The sequence below is a fragment of the Lonchura striata genome, chromosome 3 (assembly GCF_050655825.1).
Source record: "Lonchura striata isolate lonStrDom1 chromosome 3, ASM5065582v1, whole genome shotgun sequence".
Taxonomy (NCBI): Eukaryota; Metazoa; Chordata; class Aves; order Passeriformes; family Estrildidae; genus Lonchura; species Lonchura striata.
The window spans coordinates 23825087-23846438 of NC_140705.1; the positions used below are offsets into that span (position 1 = coordinate 23825087).

General features: G+C 40.2%; 2 protein-coding genes across 2 annotated transcripts in view; one reads left to right on the forward strand and one right to left on the reverse strand.

The window, feature by feature from the left end:
• Positions 1–3892: 3892 nt before the first annotated feature.
• KLHL31 (kelch like family member 31) lies at positions 3893–18696 on the reverse strand. Its single transcript, XM_021551256.3, has 3 exons — positions 18483–18696; positions 15012–16215; positions 3893–13193 (listed from the first exon to the last, which is right to left on the reverse strand). The coding sequence occupies exons 2-3, from the start codon at positions 16181–16183 to the stop codon at positions 12461–12463; spliced, it is 1905 nt and encodes a 634-aa protein (XP_021406931.1). The 5' UTR covers positions 16184–16215; positions 18483–18696; the 3' UTR covers positions 3893–12460.
• Positions 18697–18787: 91 nt separating this feature from the next.
• The window catches only part of LOC110482197 (elongin-A), a 46678-nt gene continuing 44113 nt past the window's right edge, over positions 18788–21352 (forward strand). Inside the window, exon 1 of the mRNA XM_085574658.1 lies at positions 18788–18858. The gene's annotated coding sequence lies outside the window, so the exon portion shown is untranslated. The remainder of the gene's footprint in view (positions 18859–21352) is intronic.

Below are 21352 nucleotides of genomic sequence, written 5' to 3' on the forward strand. Positions count from 1 at the left end.
TGAATGTGTGAATGTTAGTGGTGTTCCTTGCAAACTGAAGGGTCTTGTAGTTGTTACGACAGCGTCTCTAAAACTCGCTGAAACCTGCAAAGTTGCCTGGTTAAGCTGGGCACTCAGTTATTTGTGGAAGAAGTTTGAGAAGCAGGATCAAGCTGTACCTGCAAAAGGGGCAGCCACAGACAACAACAGAAGGAGGAGACAAAACTGAAGAATGTGCCACATCATTTGCTGATCCCTGTGATACCATTGAATGAAAAGAGTCGCCTAAATAACCTTGGTAGCAATTTGTGCTTTGTCACAGTGACTCTCAGCCTTTTGTAAAGCAGGATGTTATTCAAGACTGGCCTCAGTGAAAATGCAGTTGCCCCCACAAGCAAATTCTTGTCTTAGGATCACTTGTTAATGCGTATTTATTTAGTAATTTACTTTCTGGGAACAATTCAATTCATGTTCACTTTTTCATTATCAGCAAAAACTCATCACCCTGTTTTTCAGAAGGCACAAATGAGATAGCAAGTGAGCTAATTACTAGCTTAAAGCCATGGAGTTGGTCAGTGAGTCATCAGCGAAGCAGTTTGAATGTCAGGCAGGTTTTGTTTTGTGTTTCATTCTGGCAAAAAGAAAAGAATGCAGGCTGGGAGAAAAAGTTCAAACCAAATTAACTGGAACAATCACTCCCAAACTGATCTTTACCAGAGTTTGGTCCAGAGTCCAATGCTGCATGATGATCAGTAAATGCCAGATCCCCGTCTCAACTTCAAAAGCTTTGTTCTCCATAAAACTTTGGCAAGGTTGCTGTCTCTTGTCCGTGATACCTCTGTTTGGGTATCCTCATCTTCCTCATGGCACAGTGGAAGGATGCACGGCCCATATGACATCTTTGTTGCCATTCTCTTGCAGAGGGAGCAGAGGCCTTCTGGTCATGATATAAATGAACTAATCCCTCAGCATTTTCCAGTCTGACTGCTTCTGTACATGTCCTTGGTTATTAATACTGACCATTCCTTTGAACTAAGTTTACTGTTTTTTTTCTGATGTTCTTGAACGCATTAATTCTCATGTCATCCATAACTCCCCATAAGTACACTTTTTGTCCTGTATGCTGAAGGCTGCCTTCCAGGGATTTTCTGGCAAAACACAAGTAAGCCAGAGTTAGGAAAATTTGAATGCAGTCTCTAGAGCTACCTGTGTGCACATGTATTTGTTCTGCACCAGCCTGTTAAGTCTTGAGAACGTGAACTGTTGATGGACATATTTCAGGTAAGTGAAACAAAGCATGAGAGCTTCTAAAATTAAAAGACACAACAGCCTCAAAATGAAACTTCTAGCCAACAAAATTTTCAAGGGCAGAAGAAAAACAGGTAATATCAAGATGGAGGCTCTTAAATTAACATGCCTACATGTAGGTAAAGATACAAGCATGCTTGCTGTCTTTATTCTGACTGTGGAGATCAATGGATCAGTGGAAACCAGTGGTTTGATTCATTTGCATAAATGTTAGTGCCTTTGGATGAATTTAAGAAGTCTGAGATGTGCTTGGCACTTAAAACATAAAGGAAACCCATGTCCTTTTGGGATGGCTGGGTGCCAGACAGGACACCCACCCAGCACACAGGCAGTGCTGGACATTTATGTGTGAATCTTGTCTTGAGCCAATACAGTCAGTAAAGCCTAAGAAGCAACCTGGGTTATCCTACAGTAGGACTTGTGGGTGACCAAATAAATCACTTTATGTGCCTGCATTGGCTGACAGTGTACCTTTGACTGTACTGCCTGTAACTGAAGGTTTCATGTCTAGTGCATATATAGATGTCTAAATTTATGCTTCCTGACCTTGGGTTGTCCTCAGTGTTTCAAAGGACCAGTGGCAGATATGAAAGCAATTAGCTTGCTCAGCAACTAATACCTGCAACTCCTCAGCTTTATGACTTGCATGACTGATCTGGCCTTTTTAAGTGGTCTGCCCTTCCAAAGAGATATGATCCTATGGGAATTCTTTGAACAGTTACTTCTCATATGAACAGATCCCACTTCTGGGTAGTGACCCAAACTGACATATCCTTCTGCTCTGCTTCTGCTGCATGAATCAGTCTCTTTGCTGTGATTCCCTGCAACAATTTCCATCCAGAAGACGTGTGTATCTTGTTTCAAAGAATTTTGTGAGAAGAATTTTGTGAGAAGAATTCAAGCTGCTGCTAACATCTTAAGGTGTTATTTCATAACACCTTAAGAGAGTTCTGCATTGAGTTTTACTACATGATTTATGATCTTTGCTTTCATTTTTTTCAGCTTTATTAAGATTCCTTTGCAGTCTAAGGGCTGTGCAGTTCACCTGGCCTACCACATCAGAAAAGCTGATGTGTTACTTCTGACAATGTGGCCAAGATGTCCTTTTGCCAGAACTTGTTTGACACCAGCAATGAATCAAAGGGACCCTGATATGTCACTGAGAGCCATTTTGGTGGCTTCAGTGCATTTGCTGTTGTTCCACCGAGTGTGATCTGATGGAAAGCAAAATATTGTTATTATACCAAAATGTAATTCACTGGCTGAACTCTCAAGTGTATGCAGTGACCAGCATAACAGCTTTCGAGCAGCAGCTGGGCCAGGAATCTGTTGGCTGCACCACTCTCTGAGCAACATAGGAAATAACTATTTTTCCCATCTGCTGAATGTCAGTAATTTAAAAAAATGTGTTCATACTGCACTAGGATGAAAGCAAAATATGTTCTTGCAAGAACTTGTCTAGCATTTAGCAGACTGGCTTGAGAAGCTGAAAAGAAATGTATTCCCTACCCTGCAAGGGTGAGAAGTATTAAGTTATGAATTCAAACTGGAACAGCTCTGACAGAGGTGACTGAAAAACTTTCAGATAGGTTGATGTTGAGATCATGTATCTACAACATACAAACCAAGTCCCTGGTGTGAGCAAGAACCATGAAAGATGTATGTCCTCCCCAGGCAAGACTATGTCCTTTTCCCTGTGAAAGCAGGGATGGTAGGTACTCTCTTGCAGTGACCAGAAATTCTGAATCCAATAAACATTTCCCTGATGCTAATGTTGTCAAACCTCATGCAACGTTGTGCACTTTGATTTTAGCAAATGGGATTTTTTAAATCTCATCCTTGTTGAATTGCATTCTGCTTTTTTAGGATCATGGCAAGAGCCTGCAAGGATCGTCTAGAGGTGCGAATCTTTACTCCCAGGATGTTTACGGACAATAGATAGACATGAGAGAAGGGACAGTGGGCAGACCACTGCTGAAATGCGCATTTTTACATGATGCAATAACTCTTGAATGTTCTTCCCCTCTTTCTCCCGCGTCCCCGGAGCCTCCAGCAGCGCTGGCTGAAATAAGCACCTGCTGGCTTTCCCTCCGCCTTTCCCCGGCGCTGCCGGCAGCCTCCCGGGGGGACACGCTTGTCCCGCGGCCGCCGGCCCCGGCTGGCAGCGACCGCCAGCCCCGCGGGGAGCCCGGCCATCCCCGGCCTCTGCTGCCCTCCAGTGTCCCCTTCCCGGAACAATTCGGGAGAGCAAAACCCTTTCGAGATCCCGCCTAGAGGGATGGTTCTTCGAGATGCGTGAGCATCGGGTGCCGAATCGAGGATTGAAACTGAATTAACTGGGCAAGCCCTGTGCCCTTGACTAGAGGCAAGAAATAGAAGCGCTCAGCTGACATTAGGGCAGGCTGAGAAAGGCAGGCTTTGCTACGTTCCGTAAAGCAACATGGCATTCCTGGTTATCTGAGTAACAATTTGGAGAGCAGCTTTATCAAAGATATTCCCTGCATAACCATTTGCACCATAGTTAAAAGGTGGCATTACCCAACATAGAATGAGAAGCGGTTCTGTGGCCGCTTTCACTGAAAAGAACACAAATTGCAGACTGAAAGACCTTTAATCTGAATTTATTATCTTCCTTTAGAGAAGTAACTTCAATAAATTTACTGTTTGGCTCAGGATAATCCCATACACAAATAACACAAAACAAAAGCAGTCTTTTCGATTTGGCCGTTTCTAATTAAATTCAGTAGAATTCTGACCCTACTCATCTTAGTTATTCTCACAGAGAGTAATGGGATGGGTCAGGTTGAAAGGAACCACAGAGGGTCATCTGGTCCAGCCTTCTGCCTAAGCAGGTCATCCTAGAGTACATGGCACAGGATTGTGTCCATATGATTCTTAAGTGAAGGATACTGTAGAGCTTCTCTGGGCAACCTGTTCCAGTGCGCTGTCACCTGCGCAATTAAGTTCTTCCTCATATTTGAGTGGAATTTCTTTTGCTACTTAGGAATTTTACTTATAATATACATGGTGTCCTTCAAATGAAAAAATTATATGGTGCCATAGGATTGAATAATATTTATCTTATAAAAACAAGCAGCATATCAATTTATATGTCTCTGCATACTGGGTTTAAGTTGCTATAATGGACATCATAAATCTATGCAAGACCTAGAGCTAAATTATGGGTCATTTACAGAAAACCAACTTTTGCTAAGTAAATAGTTCACTCACATTATTTAACTGTTTTTGAAGAGAAATGATGACATAATAAGCTCTAAAATATAACTGCAATACAGAAAAAGAAGTTTTCTCCAGCCCTTAAGTAACAAGGCAAATAGAAGAAATAAAGGATCCAGATAGTTTCTACTTTAATCCATGTTTACTTTAGTAATGCTGGCAAATAATGCTTTTGTTGAGACTTGCTTAAAATATTTTTGCTTTTATAGTCTAGTTGTAGTCTAATTCTAGCAGTTTTTAAAATACAGACTCATGGCTTGACTCTTCAAAACCATCCTTGAATTGTGAAGCAAAATAATCCCTTTTGTTTCCTCAAGATCCTCATCACTATCCAAGGCAGCCAGGACTAGTGGATATATCAGCATACACACAGGTCAGCCATTCACTCTGGACTGCAGTGTGGAGAGCAGAGAGGCAAAAAAGTCCCCTTCTCCAGGCTTGATTTAGTGGCCTTAGCTGGGTACCCAGTGCCATTTGAAATGCTCTGCAGCACCTGGGGCGCCTGCACAAGGAACATTTAGACAACTGAGTCCTGACTCCCAGACCTGATGTGCAGGTAAGCACACCCACAGGCATGCAGTGGCTTTTCAGGTGTCCTAAGCAGCCCATCTGCTGCTCCAGATGTGCATGGGTCCCGGTTCAGAGCCAACAGGCTCACCTGCCTGCCTTGGCTCTCCCAGCTGTGAACAACCTGGTTAGAAGAGGAAAACTGATGTACAGAAAAATTTGTTGGTTGAAAATCATGAGAGAGAAAGGTCTGCCAGCCTGGGATTGTGAGGCTGAGGACTAGGCCTAGGAACTGCAAGCATCCTTGAAAAATACAGCCAAAGACCTAGAAACCAGAGACTTCCCAAGGTATCAGAAATAAGTACAAACCCAAGAGACTGTAATGACAATTTACTGCCTGAGAAAATGGAAAACAATGTAGAGATATAAAATTGCTGTAAAAATCAGGAAACAGAATCATCTATTGCCTGGTAGAGGTAAAAAACAGAAATTAACATAATTTTTTAGATTCCCAAAGCAGAATATCCTACACACACTTAATATCTCCCTGTTATAAAACAGACTAAAGTTGTCTCCCTCTGAGAACTTCCCAGCTAATTCCCTCATAAACTCTCCATTCTTTTGGATTCAGTGGGAATGCTGGCTGACTCCACACTCTGTGTCAGGAATCTGTTCTGAAGGGAAACTGTCTGTTGTCTTACTGCTTGGGTCTTTCTTCCCTTCTTTTTAGGATGGCTGGGTGTCCCCTCCAGGATCAGTTTGTTCCGCCCTTCTGGTCTGGTTTGGCTTCTTCTTAAGTCTGGCTAATTTTCTGACTGTAAATATTATATATATTAAGCATATATGCTGTTATATTATTGTTGATCAGTTTGTTTCAGTGGCAAGCTCCAGTAATTGTAGTAGCACACACCTACTTGGCTGTTGCTGTCGTCGGGTGTGCTACCATGCTGCTTGCTGCTGGTAATGATTGACACCATACTATTGACTGATATTATTGATTGCTGATAATAATTGTAATAACTTGACATTCATATTAATTAATATTCATCCATATTAATTCATATTAATTAATATTAATTCATGTTCACTTTATTAACCTTCATATTGGCTGTAATAACTATTGTTATACTTGCTAGCAGTGATCTTTGTGGGATTCTGTAATGAAGTAGAAAATCTTAGGAGGATGAAGCCTCCATGTCCTTGTGTATCATGAAATCCTAGGAACCCACAGTCATGACCCCTGCACAGCCACAAGCCAAGTAACCCTTCAGGTTGTGACTTATAGAATCACACTTTGAACCAAGTCCTTGGTGTCACAACACAGAGAACAATTTTGACATCTCAAACCCTCTCATCTGTGGCACAACTTAATTGCTCTTCGGAATTTGGACTAATTTTTTTCCTTGAAATTTAGATGTTTTTATCTTTAGTAGTTAGCCATACAATCCAAGTGAAAACATATTCAGTTGCTAGTCAGACATCTGATTTATCATCACTTCTTGTTAGGCATTTTGATTACAAAAGACTGTGAAGTTAATTAATTGTAAAAAAGCAAGTTGCTGTCTTTGTTTTAAAATGGAAAAAATAAAAGTAGCTTCAGTGTCACATTGTGCAGCTTACTGTGAAGGTGGTTTGACAGCCTGGGTGTAACAAACATTCCATTTGGATGATATGAAAGCAAGGATCAGCCCAGGGCTCAGAAAACAAAGCATATTTCAACTGCAACCAGGCGTTTGTCAGAAAGGCAGTCTCGCAGTTTCCAACTGATTTTACAATAATTTGTTTGTGCCATGTGTCAACAGTTTTATTTAAAGCACACACAATGAAAAATACCAACATGCTGTTTTCCTCTTAATGACAACTTGCTGCACTACAAATTTTAGTTTTTTAGTAACATTCTCACATTGCACTTACAGATTTTTTTCTGTTGTATTATGTTCCCTTGTGTTATCACAGTCCATCTTTAAAATGTACACTTAGAAAACCTTTCTGTATAAGCAATCTAACACTTATAAGCCAGCATAATGCTTCATAAAAATAAGTTATATTTTTAACTTTTCTTGTCAGTAAAGGATCTGATAAGACTGCAATTAGAGTAACAACATCTTCCTTTCACAGTATATCTAAATGTGTGTGTTCCCATTCTTACCAATAGAAATTGCCTATTCCTCATAAGTTTATTAATTGCCTATATTGTTCTTGAAAATTTTCATTGAGACAGTTATGTCTTTTACATGGCAAAACTTATCCGGTATTAACCAAATCTCTCACACCAGCTGTATAGAATTGCATGTATTTTCCTTTATTCTTTAGGGAACTTCCAGGAACAGAGCTCCGTGCAGGGTCATACTTGCAAATGAGCACCAGCAACTAATTTCTTAACAAGGTTGTGTGTTTGATCCCCATACAGGCCATTCACTTAAAAGTTGGACTCTGTGATCCTTATGGGTCCCTTCCAATTCAGAATATTCTGTGTCTATGTGATGTTTCACCTTTTTTTACCCAGCAGGCATTTCAGAATGTGTCCTTTTCTTTATTGTGGCCATCAGCCATGAGATCTCTATAGATTCACAGTTGAGCTTTTATGCACTGTTCACATCTGTGCATCTTCTTTGGTGCTCTGTCACTCAGTTATGAATAAGAAAAGAGAAACTAAAAGAGACAAGAGATCTTCCTCTTTAAAGGAGAAGTCAAAGTATAAATCTGTGTATTACAATGTGCTTATACTCATTACAATGAGTACTTATACAAAGCAAATATTTGAAAAAAGAGAAGATTCATTGTAAAAAGGTCAATAACCTATAGTAGGACTACTGGCTCCAATTGCATTCTCTGAGCAGGTGAATTCACACTTTGAAAAAGATCTCCCAGCTTGGCTAAACAGTTGAAAGTGACTGAAAAATCAGTTCAACTGAGTATTGAAATTACAGACAACTGAAAATTGATATTTGCTTTTTATCAGAAAGATGATGAAAATATCAGTAACTGAACATAAGTAAAGCTGCTTATGGAAAGATATGTGTTGAAGTAGGTGCTTCTTTCCAGCACACTTTTCTCAAACATCCTTGAGGACTGGCGACAAAATCTTAGTTTGCTGATAGTTCTAAGTGGCTCCATTTTGGCCTTTCCATGGATTAGAGCACCTCCCATCCTATATGTTGCACAAAAAACCCTTTGGAGTATACATAGTTCTTCATTGAGCAGTCATTCCTAGGAAATATTATCCTTACAGGATAATTGAGTCTCAAACAGTGCCATGTGCTGATAGGGTAAGTGAATGGTGATGTTGAGGATCTGTCTAACACCCTCATGTTTGCTATAATTAGACATTGATGTTTGCCTGCTTATGGATTTAGTTCTTATATTTTATTTTTCCAAATATAACTCCTTGAGATTAATTTCTGTAGCAGAAGTCCTACTGAATGCAAGAATGTATGCATGCTCATACAACTATTTGTGTGACTGCTGGGTTTGCAACTAGAATTACCAAGCCCAGCTGCTGCTAAGGAAAAACTGCTCCTAAACCCAGTATGATTTGGTAAGAGTTAGAACTATGAGATAAACTAATCTAGGTTTCAGGATGATATAAATGTTCTTACTCAGTAGTTTCATTCATTGCATCCCTTTTTTTTCTGCAAGAACTGCCATTTAAAAATCTCAACACAAAGCCCTTTTCAATACCTCATTGAGTTTGGTTGATAATTTTGCCTGCTTCCCTCTTTGAAAGATTCAAGTTTACTGGACTTTTGACTGATCCACAGATGATCTTGCAGGTTAACTTCAAGAAGAGATTAAACGATCATGATATTGATTAAGAACTAAACACAACATCTTCCTTTCAGCACAACTTTCCAACAGCAAGTTTCTCCCTCACAATCTCTAACGCACTCTCCCATACAACTAAACAGTCAGGAATAAACAAGAAAACAAGCCCTTGCAAACTACTTCTCTCACAGACTGAAGAAAGGTTATTTTTCAGATCTCAAATTGAAGCACAGGTGTCAAGTATAAAATACATGGACATTTTATACAGAATTTTGAGGATAACAGCTTATATTAATTTGTTTGGTTTGGTTGGTTTTTTCCCTACTACTAGTATAGGATTGGAGAAGATCCCTGTAGTGCTTTAACAGTCTGCATCTCATGCAGTTGGAAGTCCTCTGCTCTACTTAATATTACCATATACAGTACTTCCTTTTACTTTAGAACTTCTTTTTGGTATACACAGTATTTCAAGTTCAACTGAGATGTCATTATTAAATATGTAGAGATCGAATATACTGTACCAGACAATGAAAGAACACCATTGCATAAAACATAACATACAAGTAATTTTCACAGTTCTAACAAAAGAAGGTCCTACATAAAATGTCACAAATAGCTCAGTACATAGCATGATTCAACATAATATTAAGTCCAGCGAATAGTGTCACATATTAAGGGCCAAATCCTGGCTCAATGTGCAGTTGAAGCCTAAACAGATGTTTAGAGAAAATAATGTAAAGCCAACCTGTAGTGTTATATTGGTAACAAAGAATTTGTTGATCTACCTAAGATTTTTGGCCTGAAGTATGTACTACTTGTGCTACAGAAGGAACATGTGGCCAGTGGTATTTGGCTCCTGTCCTAGGACATGTCTTCATGGATTTGCCATAGCCAAGGGCACTGTAGGCAGAGGAACAGTCTTCCTTCTGGGTATGACACTTCCATCTACTATTCTGCCAGAATTTGGCCAAGAGTTCAAAATCCTGTACATCTTATTCAGCAGTCCCACTGAAGTCAATGGAACCTTTTTTGTGAGTAAGATGAAAAGGATTTGGCCCCCAAAGTTTTTAACCCTTTAAGTAGTAAGAGAGAAGTTTCATTGCACTTAGCCCATCATTCATAAATAATTTACTACTCAAAACCAAGATGGTTGTTGATGTACATGAAGTGCTAGGCTCATAAACAGGAAAGCATGCAGCAATATCTGACTATTCATAGCATTTTGGAACTGAATTTCTAAAGGGAAAAGAAACACTTATATATGACAATTCCATTCAATGTCTGTTTGAGGCCATAATAGTTGCTTTTTATATTTATAAATACAACCTCATGGATATTTTATAAAAAGTAAGTAACTACACCATGAATACAGTTATAATTGATTTTTTTTTTTTCAGGTGTTTTCATTGGACTGGAAGGATTTAAAAAATGACAAAAAATATTGGAATAGATGGTTATTTCTAAAGAGCTTCCTAAACGCATTCATATGGAACACATGGTCATGACTTGGGAAAAGAGAAATTTTTTCACTCTTTCAGGAAAAGCTTTTGGTGACTGGAATGGGCAAGAACAGAATTTTCTGTTCTTAAAGCAATAAGTACTTAAAGTAATATTACTCTGTTACACTTTCACATTTGTTATTATTTGAATTACACAGAACAACTATATACCAATTAAATGAAAATTATATGACAGTGCTACTCTGAACACAAGTCATTGGTGCCAGTATATTCTAATAACAGGCAGCACTCAAAAATACAATTTGAAATTTAAAATTGTGTAGTCAGGATGCAAAGATGAACTCTAAGTTAGAACTGGAAAACAGGACTGAGATCCATGGAGTTTAATCCCAACCGACAGAGCGAATTACTTCATCTCTAATACCATGTCACGCTCATGCTGATCCTCAATATTCAGCTTTAACAAAGCTACAAAAAGCTTGGGTCCTGAAAATGCTTGTCTCAACAACATCTGCACTGTCATACAATTTTATAATGTACCTTTTTTGCAAATGAGATAAAAATTTGTCTGCCTTATAAGCGTTAGAGCATGGCTTCTCATTGGCACTGAAGCCTGGAGGTGTCAATGATAATCTGAGGAAACTGAATATGAAGCCTCCATGAATAAATTAAGGTGAGTGACCTTCTGGTTATAATAAATAATTTTAATTCATTGACTTCCCTCTTTCCTCCCCAAAAGGATGTAGACATATGTAGACATTTTGTGCTCATGTAGATATTTTGTGCTGACAACAGTCCTTTGGTATCAAATCTTCATGGGACATGATGGGCTGCATATCCCTTTGGCTATGGGAATATGATTAGGTTTCATGCTTAATTCCCACACCTCATGCTGAAATCAGGAAGAAATGTTCTTGGAGGCAAACTAAGTTGAGTGAAGACTCCACTCTATTCACTGGGAAAGCTTCAACACAAAGAGCATTAGTCTAGCCTTTGGAATAATATGAATGAAATCTCCATAAAAAGGGCTGTAATGAAGGCTTCAGAAGGAGATGAATAATGGTGTGCCCAGGAGAAGGTTACTTTGAGTTTTGTTGTGCCTACACCTGGCAAGAAAGATGCTAAGGTATCTCTATTTCTACTAAGGGAGTTTTCCTATGATTTCCTGTTTTCCACACAAATTCTAAAGGGCAGATCCGGAAGTCTTTATTCCATCTTTGTTCCTCATTCCACTGATTTTTTGCTTGAGTAATGTAAGGGAGTTTGCTCTGTGCATCTTCCCCATGTTCAGATGCCATTAGCCCTTGGTGTCTCCTGGCACAAACTCAGCTTTCAGGTTTTTCCTCCTGGAATGAGAGGTGTGTCTCCCTGGCATGAGGAGGAGGATGAGGTGATGTTCCCTGGTGTAAACAGAGGCTAGGAGAGCCATCTGGCACCTGAAGTACCCTCTTGGGGCTGGCCATAGTGCTTATATGAGCTAAACTATTTTGTGGATTCAGATCTTAAAGCCATGTCACAGCATTTGATATAGGAATTAAAGGGTTTAATGGAAGAAGATGAGGAACTCTTTCTACCTTCTGAAAGAGAAAATGCTTTGGGAAGTTTTTGTGAATACCACTGCACCAAAAGGAAAGTATGCACATGTTATGTGTGGTATTTTTGGTTTGCCTTTTTTTCCCCTTCTGTTGGTGATAATAAGAAATGCTTAAAAAAGAACAAAACTGATCAGTGTTATGATGACATGGCACATTTCTGATCTATATTGAGATTTATTACTAGTCATATTTGACTTGCATTTTGGGTTCTGAAAGTGTTTAAAACTTAGTATTAAAAAGCCTCATAACAATCTTCTGAAGCAAGTTTATCTCAATTTTACAGGCAAGGAAACCAAGACATAAAGAAATTACATGATTTGCCACAGATAGTATAGTAAGTCAGTGGCAAAGTCAGGAAGAGAATGAAATTCTCTGGTTTTGAGTTAACTCTTTTTTCCTGCTAAGAAAATGGATCTTATCCCTCATGTGCTGTTGCATGCCACCTGTATTAAAGTTCATGAAAACTGGCCAGTCTGCACTGTTACAAAGCACATTTGCAAAGCCAATGTTTTGGTTTTTTTTCTATATAAGCACAAAAATTCTACTTAAAGGGTTAATTATATTGCCATGCTGGTAAACATTTTTACTTATTGCTGGTTAGACCTGTCTTTAGATACTGACTGGGACAGAAGAAACTGAGCTAGCTCTGGACTCCCTTGTCTTGGTGTTGGGCATGGATATAGTACAACAAGATACGCCCACTGTGGCCTCAGGCAGCTCATCTTCCTCTGTCCATTCATTGAGGTCTGGGTTATAGCACTGAATGCATTTCTTGTACTTTTTCTCTATTTCATTCCAGCCACCCACTAAATAAATTTTCCCGTTAAGGGTGGAGGCGCCAGCCGTGCTAACTCCGGTTTGAAGTGGCGCCACGTAGTTCCACTGCCCTGTGTACGGGCTGTAACGCTCCACAGGGAGAACGTCGACCCTTTCCGCTCGCCCCCCCAGCTGAGACCCACCCATGACGTAGACCCTCTCCAGAAGGGACACTGCGCAGTGCCAGCCCCTCGGGGTGCTGAGGCTGGCCTTATCCTGCCAGCTATCTTTGCTGGGGTCGTACATGCACACCGAGCGAGAGTAAGCGTTATTGATGTAACCTCCCGTGACCAGGATCTGGCCATCCACCACTGCGCTGGCATGGCAGCACCGGGGCACCTCCAGCGGGGCCTTCATCTGCCACTGGTTAGTTGCAGGCACGTAGCACTCGACAGAGGAGAGGCAGCCCTCGGAGTTGCGGCCTCCCACTGCGAAGAGGAGGCCATTGAACACGTTCAGGCTGAAGTGGGTGCGCCGCTGATTCATGTTTGCCAAGTGAATCCAGCTGTTGAAACGAGGGTCATATCTGAAAGAATTCAAAAAAGAAGGTAACAGTCTTACTTACTGCTCTGTAAGTTATACAGGACTCCTATGCCACTACTGCGAGAGCAAAGTTGCTAGAATTTTAGTTAGTTAGTTAGCCTATTAAAAGTCAGCATAATGTAACTGGTATTCGTGATTAAATTTCAAAATAAATTTAGCTTTTGATGGGAGAAAAAAAATTTTTGTATTATTCAAACTGGGATTATTTTAAAGAAGTAAATCTGATTCTCCTGTAATTTGATTTTGTACAATAACTTCATTAGAATACTAGGAAGAAATAATTTCAAGATAAAACACAAATTTCAGAAGTTCTTTTGCCATTTACACCCACAGCAAAGATGTCTAAATTTACTCAGAGAGTTTTTAAAAACTTTAGGTTGTGATTTATACTTGCATCCTCTTAGTGCTTTCTAAATGGTGACTATGCTTTCCTTGCCACTCCCATGGAGTAAGTTTTATGTGGAAAGAGCATCTGTGCTTTCTAACACCATTCCTAGCTGAAATAACATTATTTGTCCTTGATTTAAATGAGCAACTTTGAAGTAGGAAATGGAAAATTATGACTCCTGAAGATGCTGTGTGAGGTATATTAGTGGACCCACACACTTCTGTTGCATGCTAAGGGGACCAGAGAATCACATGAGAAAAAGACTATGGGAAAGTAAATACTAATTGTCATTCAGCATTGTCATCTGCAAGTCTACAGACATAGTGACATCACATTATGTGACTTGACATGCTTAAAGTTAAGGGCACAATGAGGATTCCTTCACCTTCTCCCTGCAACCAACTGAGGACACAATTCCTTGTGACAATGTGAGGCATAGCTTAAGGGCAGAAGTTCAAGAGAGCAGATATTTTTATGACAAAGTAGATTACACAATAAAATTGATTTAGAGAATGTTTGTCATTCATTAACTCTGTGTACTGGTTGATGTCCTCAGGAGAAGCGGATTGTTCCTTCTGGAAGAGAAAAGGAAGCATTGGTAGGACTGTGGCTGTGTAATGCCATTGCATGTCCATAGTCTGTTAGTAGATAAAAGGCAGATAAAAGTTTTCCCACCCCCAGCCTTTGCTTCAAGCCACTGTGCACTGCCAGCTTTTAGGCTGAACTATTTAAAAACTACTACTGCCCATGTGACATTGCATGTTAAAGTATGCACTCTCCTGACCTTGCTATCACCAGTGCAGTCTTGGATGACTATAGACAGGAACTGCAAAATTTTAGAAGCAAGGTATTATTTGGGGTACACTGTAAAAGACAGCCTTCAAGCATTGCTACCATTGTTTTTAAACTCTTGATGATGATGATGATGATGATGATATTATTATTATTATTATTATTATTATTATTATTATTTTAAAAAGAGGATATGAAATTCAATATAAATGCTGTTGAAAATATGGGGCATGGTGAATAGAAAGCGAAGGCCATAATATCTAAAAGGTGTTTTTCCAAACTTTCTGTGAGGCATCAAAAGCTTTCGAAAATTTGAGAAGTCTCCTTAGATCATCCTATGACTTTCTATTTATGTTCCTATCTATTTCCTTCACTTGGAAGAAATTTTCTCAGTTTTTCCTCACTTCTGAGTGTGCATGTGTAACCATGGTAAAATTTTTTGCTTAACTTCAGATGTATATTTCTGTTCATTCAAAATAGAATAGCATCTATACCTCCCCTACATTGTCCCCTTACTCTTTATCCGAGTGGTTCAAGTTGCATGACACCAGCCAGCTTCGTTTATCTACCTGCTTTCTGTGGAATAGATACCTGCATCCCTTTTAAAGAAATAGCAGTTACCTGCAGAAATTGCTGACTGCATGCTTGGCTTGGTTCCTGGCATCATTCTGGTCTTCCCCACCAGCCACATAGAGAAATCCATCCATCACTGTGACACACTGATTAAAACTTTTAGCAGGCATTTCACTTAGCTTCTTCCATCCATTTTCAGGATCTCTGTATAAGATGTCTCTGCTAAGAGACTTTTCTGTTAAAGCAGGGCGTCCCCCAACAGTAACTAAGACTCTGAAACCTCCACGGATCCTTGTTCTTCTGGACTGAAGTGTATTCTGGTGATAGGGAAGCAAGTGATAGTTCATGGCATCTACTAGGAGCTTATGGCAGTCTGCATCTTGCATCATTCTTGGCACAGTTTGAACATAATTGACAAGGTCTTGGGCTGAGATGGTACCAAAACGGATGTTACTTAAGAGGTTGGCAGCAAACTTTACTCTTTTTTGGTCAAATTCCAGCCATTTTATTGCAATCTGGAATGCAACAATTTCAGAAGGCAACTGTAAGTCATCATCTGCAAGAAGTTCATTAATCTGATCAAAAGTAAGTTTTAGGAACTGATCAGTTTCTGAAAATTCAATGAAGTTGTCTTTAATAAATTTGTGCGCTGCTTCCTTGGTTGTTTTTAGTCCGTATGTTTCTGCAATATTGGCAATGTACATGCAGTTCTCAACACTGATTTCTTGGACTAGAAAGTCACAGCACATCTTTGTGAGGGTGTGAATCTGTAGATAAATTGCTGTGGAAATGATACTACCTATTGTGTAAAGTGAGAGAGTAAGTTTTCCAGTGTAAGCGTAGGTGATAACAGTAGCTAGACCCACTGGGGACACATCATTCAGATCCACTCTTTGAGTAGATGGATCTTTCTTTAAGATGTTGTGAAAGTATTCACTACTTGAAGCCATCACTACCTTATGAACATTGAATGATTTGGTTTTGGTACTGATAGTCAAGTCACAAAGGAAATTTTCTTGTCTCATTTTGCTTAGACCTTCCAAGAGGTTTGGGCAGTATGATGGGTCAGAAATCTCAGATGAGATGCAGCTGAAACCATTTCCTCCTTCCAAGAGTCCATTCAAGCCATTTAGTTTACTGAGGGGTCCATCTTCCACAATGATAGTAGTTTCGTTGATATCTGCTTTGTTCTTTTTCACATTCTTCTTCTTAGGGGCCATGACTGCAATGAAATATTACAGCCAAGCACTTGCTAAAAAAAAATTAAACACCACAGTTGTGAAATTTAATAACTATGTGATTATGCAACAAATCTAATCTTTGTAAATACATATAATGTCACAAAACCAAACACATAGGATAATATGTCTTCCTAAATTCTAGGTTGCAGCATGGCTGCTTATTAATAACAATGAATACTCCAACTGTGAAGAATATACCTACAAGTAATTCAGTAATTCCTTTTTGTTTTAAATAACAAGATCATAAATTAACATTCACATATTATTACCACATTCAAAGAGTTAAATTCTCTAAATGGGTTTGCCAGAGTGTAGAATTTTGTATATACTTATTTAGATCAGACAGGTTCTAGACCTAAATCAATTAGTCTGAAGCATAGGAAAGATACAGGCCCCCAACTTTATTCATCGTTCTACAGAGCTGCTACAGACTTACAGATGAGTTCAGAATTTGACCAGGAAATATTAAGAGTGGGAAAAATTCTTAAAGAAACAAAAGCCAGATGGGACATAAAGAGCAAGAGGATTTTGATATGATGCCATATTGATTTTAGATTTAGGTCCTGCTTGAAACTGCTTCCGGGTTTTTGTAACTTTTGGGTTTGTAGACTGATAGTGTTCTATTTCCTCTGTCAGATGCACAAATACTTTCTGCTCATAGCATACTTTGATCACTTTGCAGTATCAGTAATTTGAAATCTATAATCCTACTTTTAGGATTTTGTAGAGATTTAGGGCGAAGATATTTAACATCTTTTTGGAAAAATGTCACACACACTCTATCAGGATGTGTTATTTTCAACAAGTTCTGCATTGGGAAGGTAAGAATCAATCCCATAGTTATGTTAGAACACATATTTGAATGATATATATCAATTCTAGGTGAGCTCTCAATGAAATAAAGAGCCACTTTTTTTGTCAAATGTGATGTGAGACAGCTGCTAGCAACAAAGGAGTTACTTTGAACAAATACATGTATGTGCAAATATACTTGAAGGAAAGCACTTATCTTTGGTAACATAATTTAAACAGAATGGTGGAGATCAGCATTCAAATAGATTCAAACATAGTATTTATCTCCAGTATAGCCACTGATTTTAAAACAATTTACACGTGCTAATTTTCTTTGTGATTCTTGCAGTCATAAAAACTCAAACACAAAAAAAATGCTAATTAATGATAAATCAAATAACTGGTTTATTGTAGATAATGAAATCAAAAGACTTCAGTAATATTTCAATCTAGAATCTCAGCACATCATTTCTTCCTGAAGCACAGAGCATGTAACAAAATGGTAATTTAATTATAGAAAGGAATGGTTGCTGCCTGTGAGCCCCAGCAGTTTTTTGCTGCTGCTGCTGGGTGCCGGCCATGTGCAGAGCAGGCGAGGGAGAGGCCATGTGTGCCCGGAGTGTCAGTGTCAGCCTGTGCTGACGTGAGCTGTGATCCCTGACATGCCAGTGTGCCAGCACAGGGGTCAGCTGCTGCCTGGCTCCCCCGCTCTGCCTGCATTCCAGGGGCTGCATCTGTTGAGACCCATCAGAGTCACCTCCCAGAATAGCAACCTCCCAGCAGCTTGCCATTTTAAGACAGGTTCAGTTGAAGGTATAGCTGGTGTTTTAGTATACTTGGTTGTAACACAACTTTTGTTGCAAAAACCCGATGATGTTGCAAGTGTTGCAAATATTTGTTGGCATGAAAAAGAAGCAAAACAAAACTTTTGGATAACTTTGTATGTTGTACACATAGTTATAGTTTTGCATATTAACAGTCACAATCTTAAAGTTGGCGAGGGCATATTATTTTGGCAGCCTTATTGTTGTTCTAAGTATTTTTAGAGACTTGTAACTTAAAATTTTTAAAACATGTAGCACTTAATGCTTATTGCCTCATTGCAGAGATGATTTAAACGCAACATTTTAAGCTCTCTGTTCAAAAATGCTCACTATCCAAAGTTTTTCCTGAGAAACGCTTTTTCATCAGCAGAAATTTCACAAGCTAGCTTAGTGTACAAGCACTGTAAGTGACAGGACATGCAAACCTACTGAAACAAATCAAACAATCCTATAATAAAACCAAGTTACTGAACTTTGAAAACCCCGAGAGATTTGGTTTTCTATGATTGTTTGCTTTATCCTACTTTATTTTAGCTTAAGTATCAGTCATACCAAAGAACACTTGGGGTCCCAAAATAATGCATTATACCAATTAGCTGCCCCCCTGCTTTAAAATGCCACCTTCTAAAAACTATCAAAGTGAGGAGTTAAAAACCTCTTACCCTCCTCAGAAAGATACTGTCCCAGAGCTGTTCTTGAAAATGCCTCTTCCTTGGAAAATGCGAACACAGAAAGAGTGGGAAAAAAAGAGTGAAGAAGATCAGAGGCCACTTAAGTCCCAGCTCACTGGTTTTCAGTGAGGCACTTCGCTGTCACAGTGAGCTCTTGACCGGAGCCTGTGCTCGGGTGCTCTTTAAAATGACCCCTCCTCTCCATGCCTTGCTCCCTGCCTCTGCCCAGCCACAGGAGCTCAGCTTCCCTGGGCTGCCTGGCTACTGGAACTCAGGAGGACAAGCCTGGATCCTGCAAATGCACAGGTACAGGGGAGGAAAGGGAGGGGGAAGTGAAGAGAACTGCAGCAGGTAATAATTGCCTCAGGTAAGTGCAGGGTGAACCACTGGGTTTAGCTCCCAGCTGGGAGCCTGGGTGAAAGCCCTGTGGTTAGGGAAGGGTACAGGTTTAGACTAGACATAAGGAAGACACTTTATGATGGGGGTGGTGAGGCACTGGAACAGGTTGCACAGAGAAGCTGTGGGTGCCCCATCCCTGGAAGTGTTCAAGGCCAGGTTGGACAAAACTTTAAAAAACTTTGTCTAGCAGAAGATGTCCCATGGCAGGGGGGTTGGAACTACATGGTCTTTGAAGGCCCCATCAAAATCCATTCAATGATTATTACTATTCTACGACCTAGAATAACCTACAGAAAACACCATAGAAATTCTGGCACTTTATACTCTAGATTTTCCATGCTTAACTCCAGGCAGAGGAAAGGAGACCAGCTGATGTGGATTCAGTCATGTTCTGTTTTGTTAAATCACTGCTTCCATAAAGACTTGCAATAATTGATCTCTGCATCCTTGCCAGGTAACCTCAGGAGTAGTATAAAGCCAAACCTCTGCATCCCAGAAGAATTTAATCCCATGGGAGAGATAAATAGAGTGCAAGTGAGCAAGGGAAGGGAAGAATACTGTGGGAAGTGGAAGTCTGAGAACAGGAAGATTTTTCCCTTGGCTGTGCTTTGTATAATGCTTAGTCATATAGATTTATTTGGCTGTCTTCAGGCTCAGATGGGCTTTTACAACAACTGCTGCAAAGTAACACTTGTAATTCTGAACAGAAGGGCATTGCTGTGTGGGTGGAGGTAAGAATGAAAAAACAGAATAGGAAATTAAGAGTCAGTCAAATGTGTGAAATGAGAGTGGATGAGAGGGACATAAGGCTCAGTCCTCCTAACAGCAACAAGGCAACCAGCTTTCCTTTTGAAAAATAGGGCCACAGCTATAAAAAACAAAGGACAAATCCTCATTTTCATAGAATCACGGAATACCAGGTTGGAAGGAGTACCAAGGATCACCTGGTCCCACCTTTCTTGGCTATAGCATTGTCTTGACAACATTGCCCAGCTCCCTCTTCAGGCAAATCTTACAAGTGTCCAACCTTGGGGAATCCACCAGTTAGTTCCCTGGGGAGATTATATTATCATTGTGAAAAATTTTCTTCTTGTCTCAAATCATAATCTTCTCAGGAGTAATTTGTAGCCATCCCCCTTCAACTTTTCCTTGCGATTTCCTTCAAAAGGGGAGTCTCCACCAACTATGTTGTCGTGGTTTGATACTGGTCAAATGACAGGCACCCACAAGAGTTGCTTGCTCACCTTCCCTGATACAGCTGGGCAGAGGAGACAAAAATAACTAAGGTTTCGTGAGTGAGATAAGGACCGGGAGAAATATTTCAAGGGCAAACCAAGTTCAACTTAAGTTGTAAAGTGAATTTATTACTAACAAAATCAGAGGAGGGTAACGAGACATAAAACAAGCCCTTAAAACACTGTTTTCCACCCCCTGAGTCCCTCCCTCGTTGCTGACAGCGCAGGAAGACAGGGCATGAGGGTTTGGTCACTTCGCCACATGAGGTTTTCTTCCGCTGCTCAGGGAGAGGAGTCCTCCCCAGTGAGGCTGTGGGTCCCTCCCACGGGAGAGGGAAGGACTTCATTAACTTCTCCAGCATGGTTCTCTTCTCACCAGCAGTCCTCCCAAAACTGCTGCGATGTGAGTCCCTCCCATGGGCAGACAGTCCTCCCAAACCTCCTGCGACTTGGGTCATTCTTCCACGGCGTGCAGTCCCCCAGGGACAGACTGCTCCAGCCTGGAAGCAGGGGCTCTCCCGCTCCATTCGGGCCTTCCACTGGATCACAGCCTCCTCCAGGCATTCACCTACTCTGGTGTGGGCACCTCTCCCACGGGCTGAGGGTGGATCTCTGCATTCCCTGTGGATCCCCAGGGGCTTCGGGTGGGTCTTCAAATGCACTAATCTGAATCATACCAGTAATGCCTTTAGGAAGGGTGAAATTCCTTATGCAGACAGGAGGTATATGTGAAAGCATACTGAATTTCAGTGGGAACTGTAGTCTTTTCAAAACAAGAGATGGAAAAGAAATGTAGAGTTTTTTTAAGGTGCTGAATTTATGTAAAAAACAACATTGTTAGGAACAAAAGGACAGGGCTTAGCTTCACAGAGGTGGCTCTGAGTTCCTGTGTCCAGCAAGGCACCCAGCCCCAGTGGGTCACAGACCTCTCCCTGCACTTGATTATCTCCTCCCACTTCCTTGCCTAGTTTTGCCAGTCAAGCCTCACTGATCCATCCTCCAAAATTCTCACCAGGCTCTTTTCCTGAGCTGAGACAAAGCCTATTCCTCTTTCTGGTTTCAGTCTTTCCTTGGAAACTTACTAAGCATTGACAGTAGGGCATAGGGAGGTCCTTAAAGGTTAGAAGAGAGTTTGCAACCCTTCAGCAAAGCTGATGGTACAACACACCCCTTGAGCATGCAGTGTCAGAACAATTTTTTGAGCAGTTTTTGTGTTTATGTCAAGCC

What these genes read in the sequence shown, in the direction of transcription:
- KLHL31 (XM_021551256.3), bottom strand. Translation starts at nt 16,183, where the DNA reads ATGGCCCCTAAGAAGAAGAATGTGAAAAAGAACAAAGCAGATATCAAC. An exon ending in GCAGTCAGCAATTTCTGCAG is followed by an intron (nt 13,194 to 15,011) that starts GTAACTGCTATT and finishes GAATTCTTTCAG; the next exon opens with ATATGACCCTCGTTTCAACA.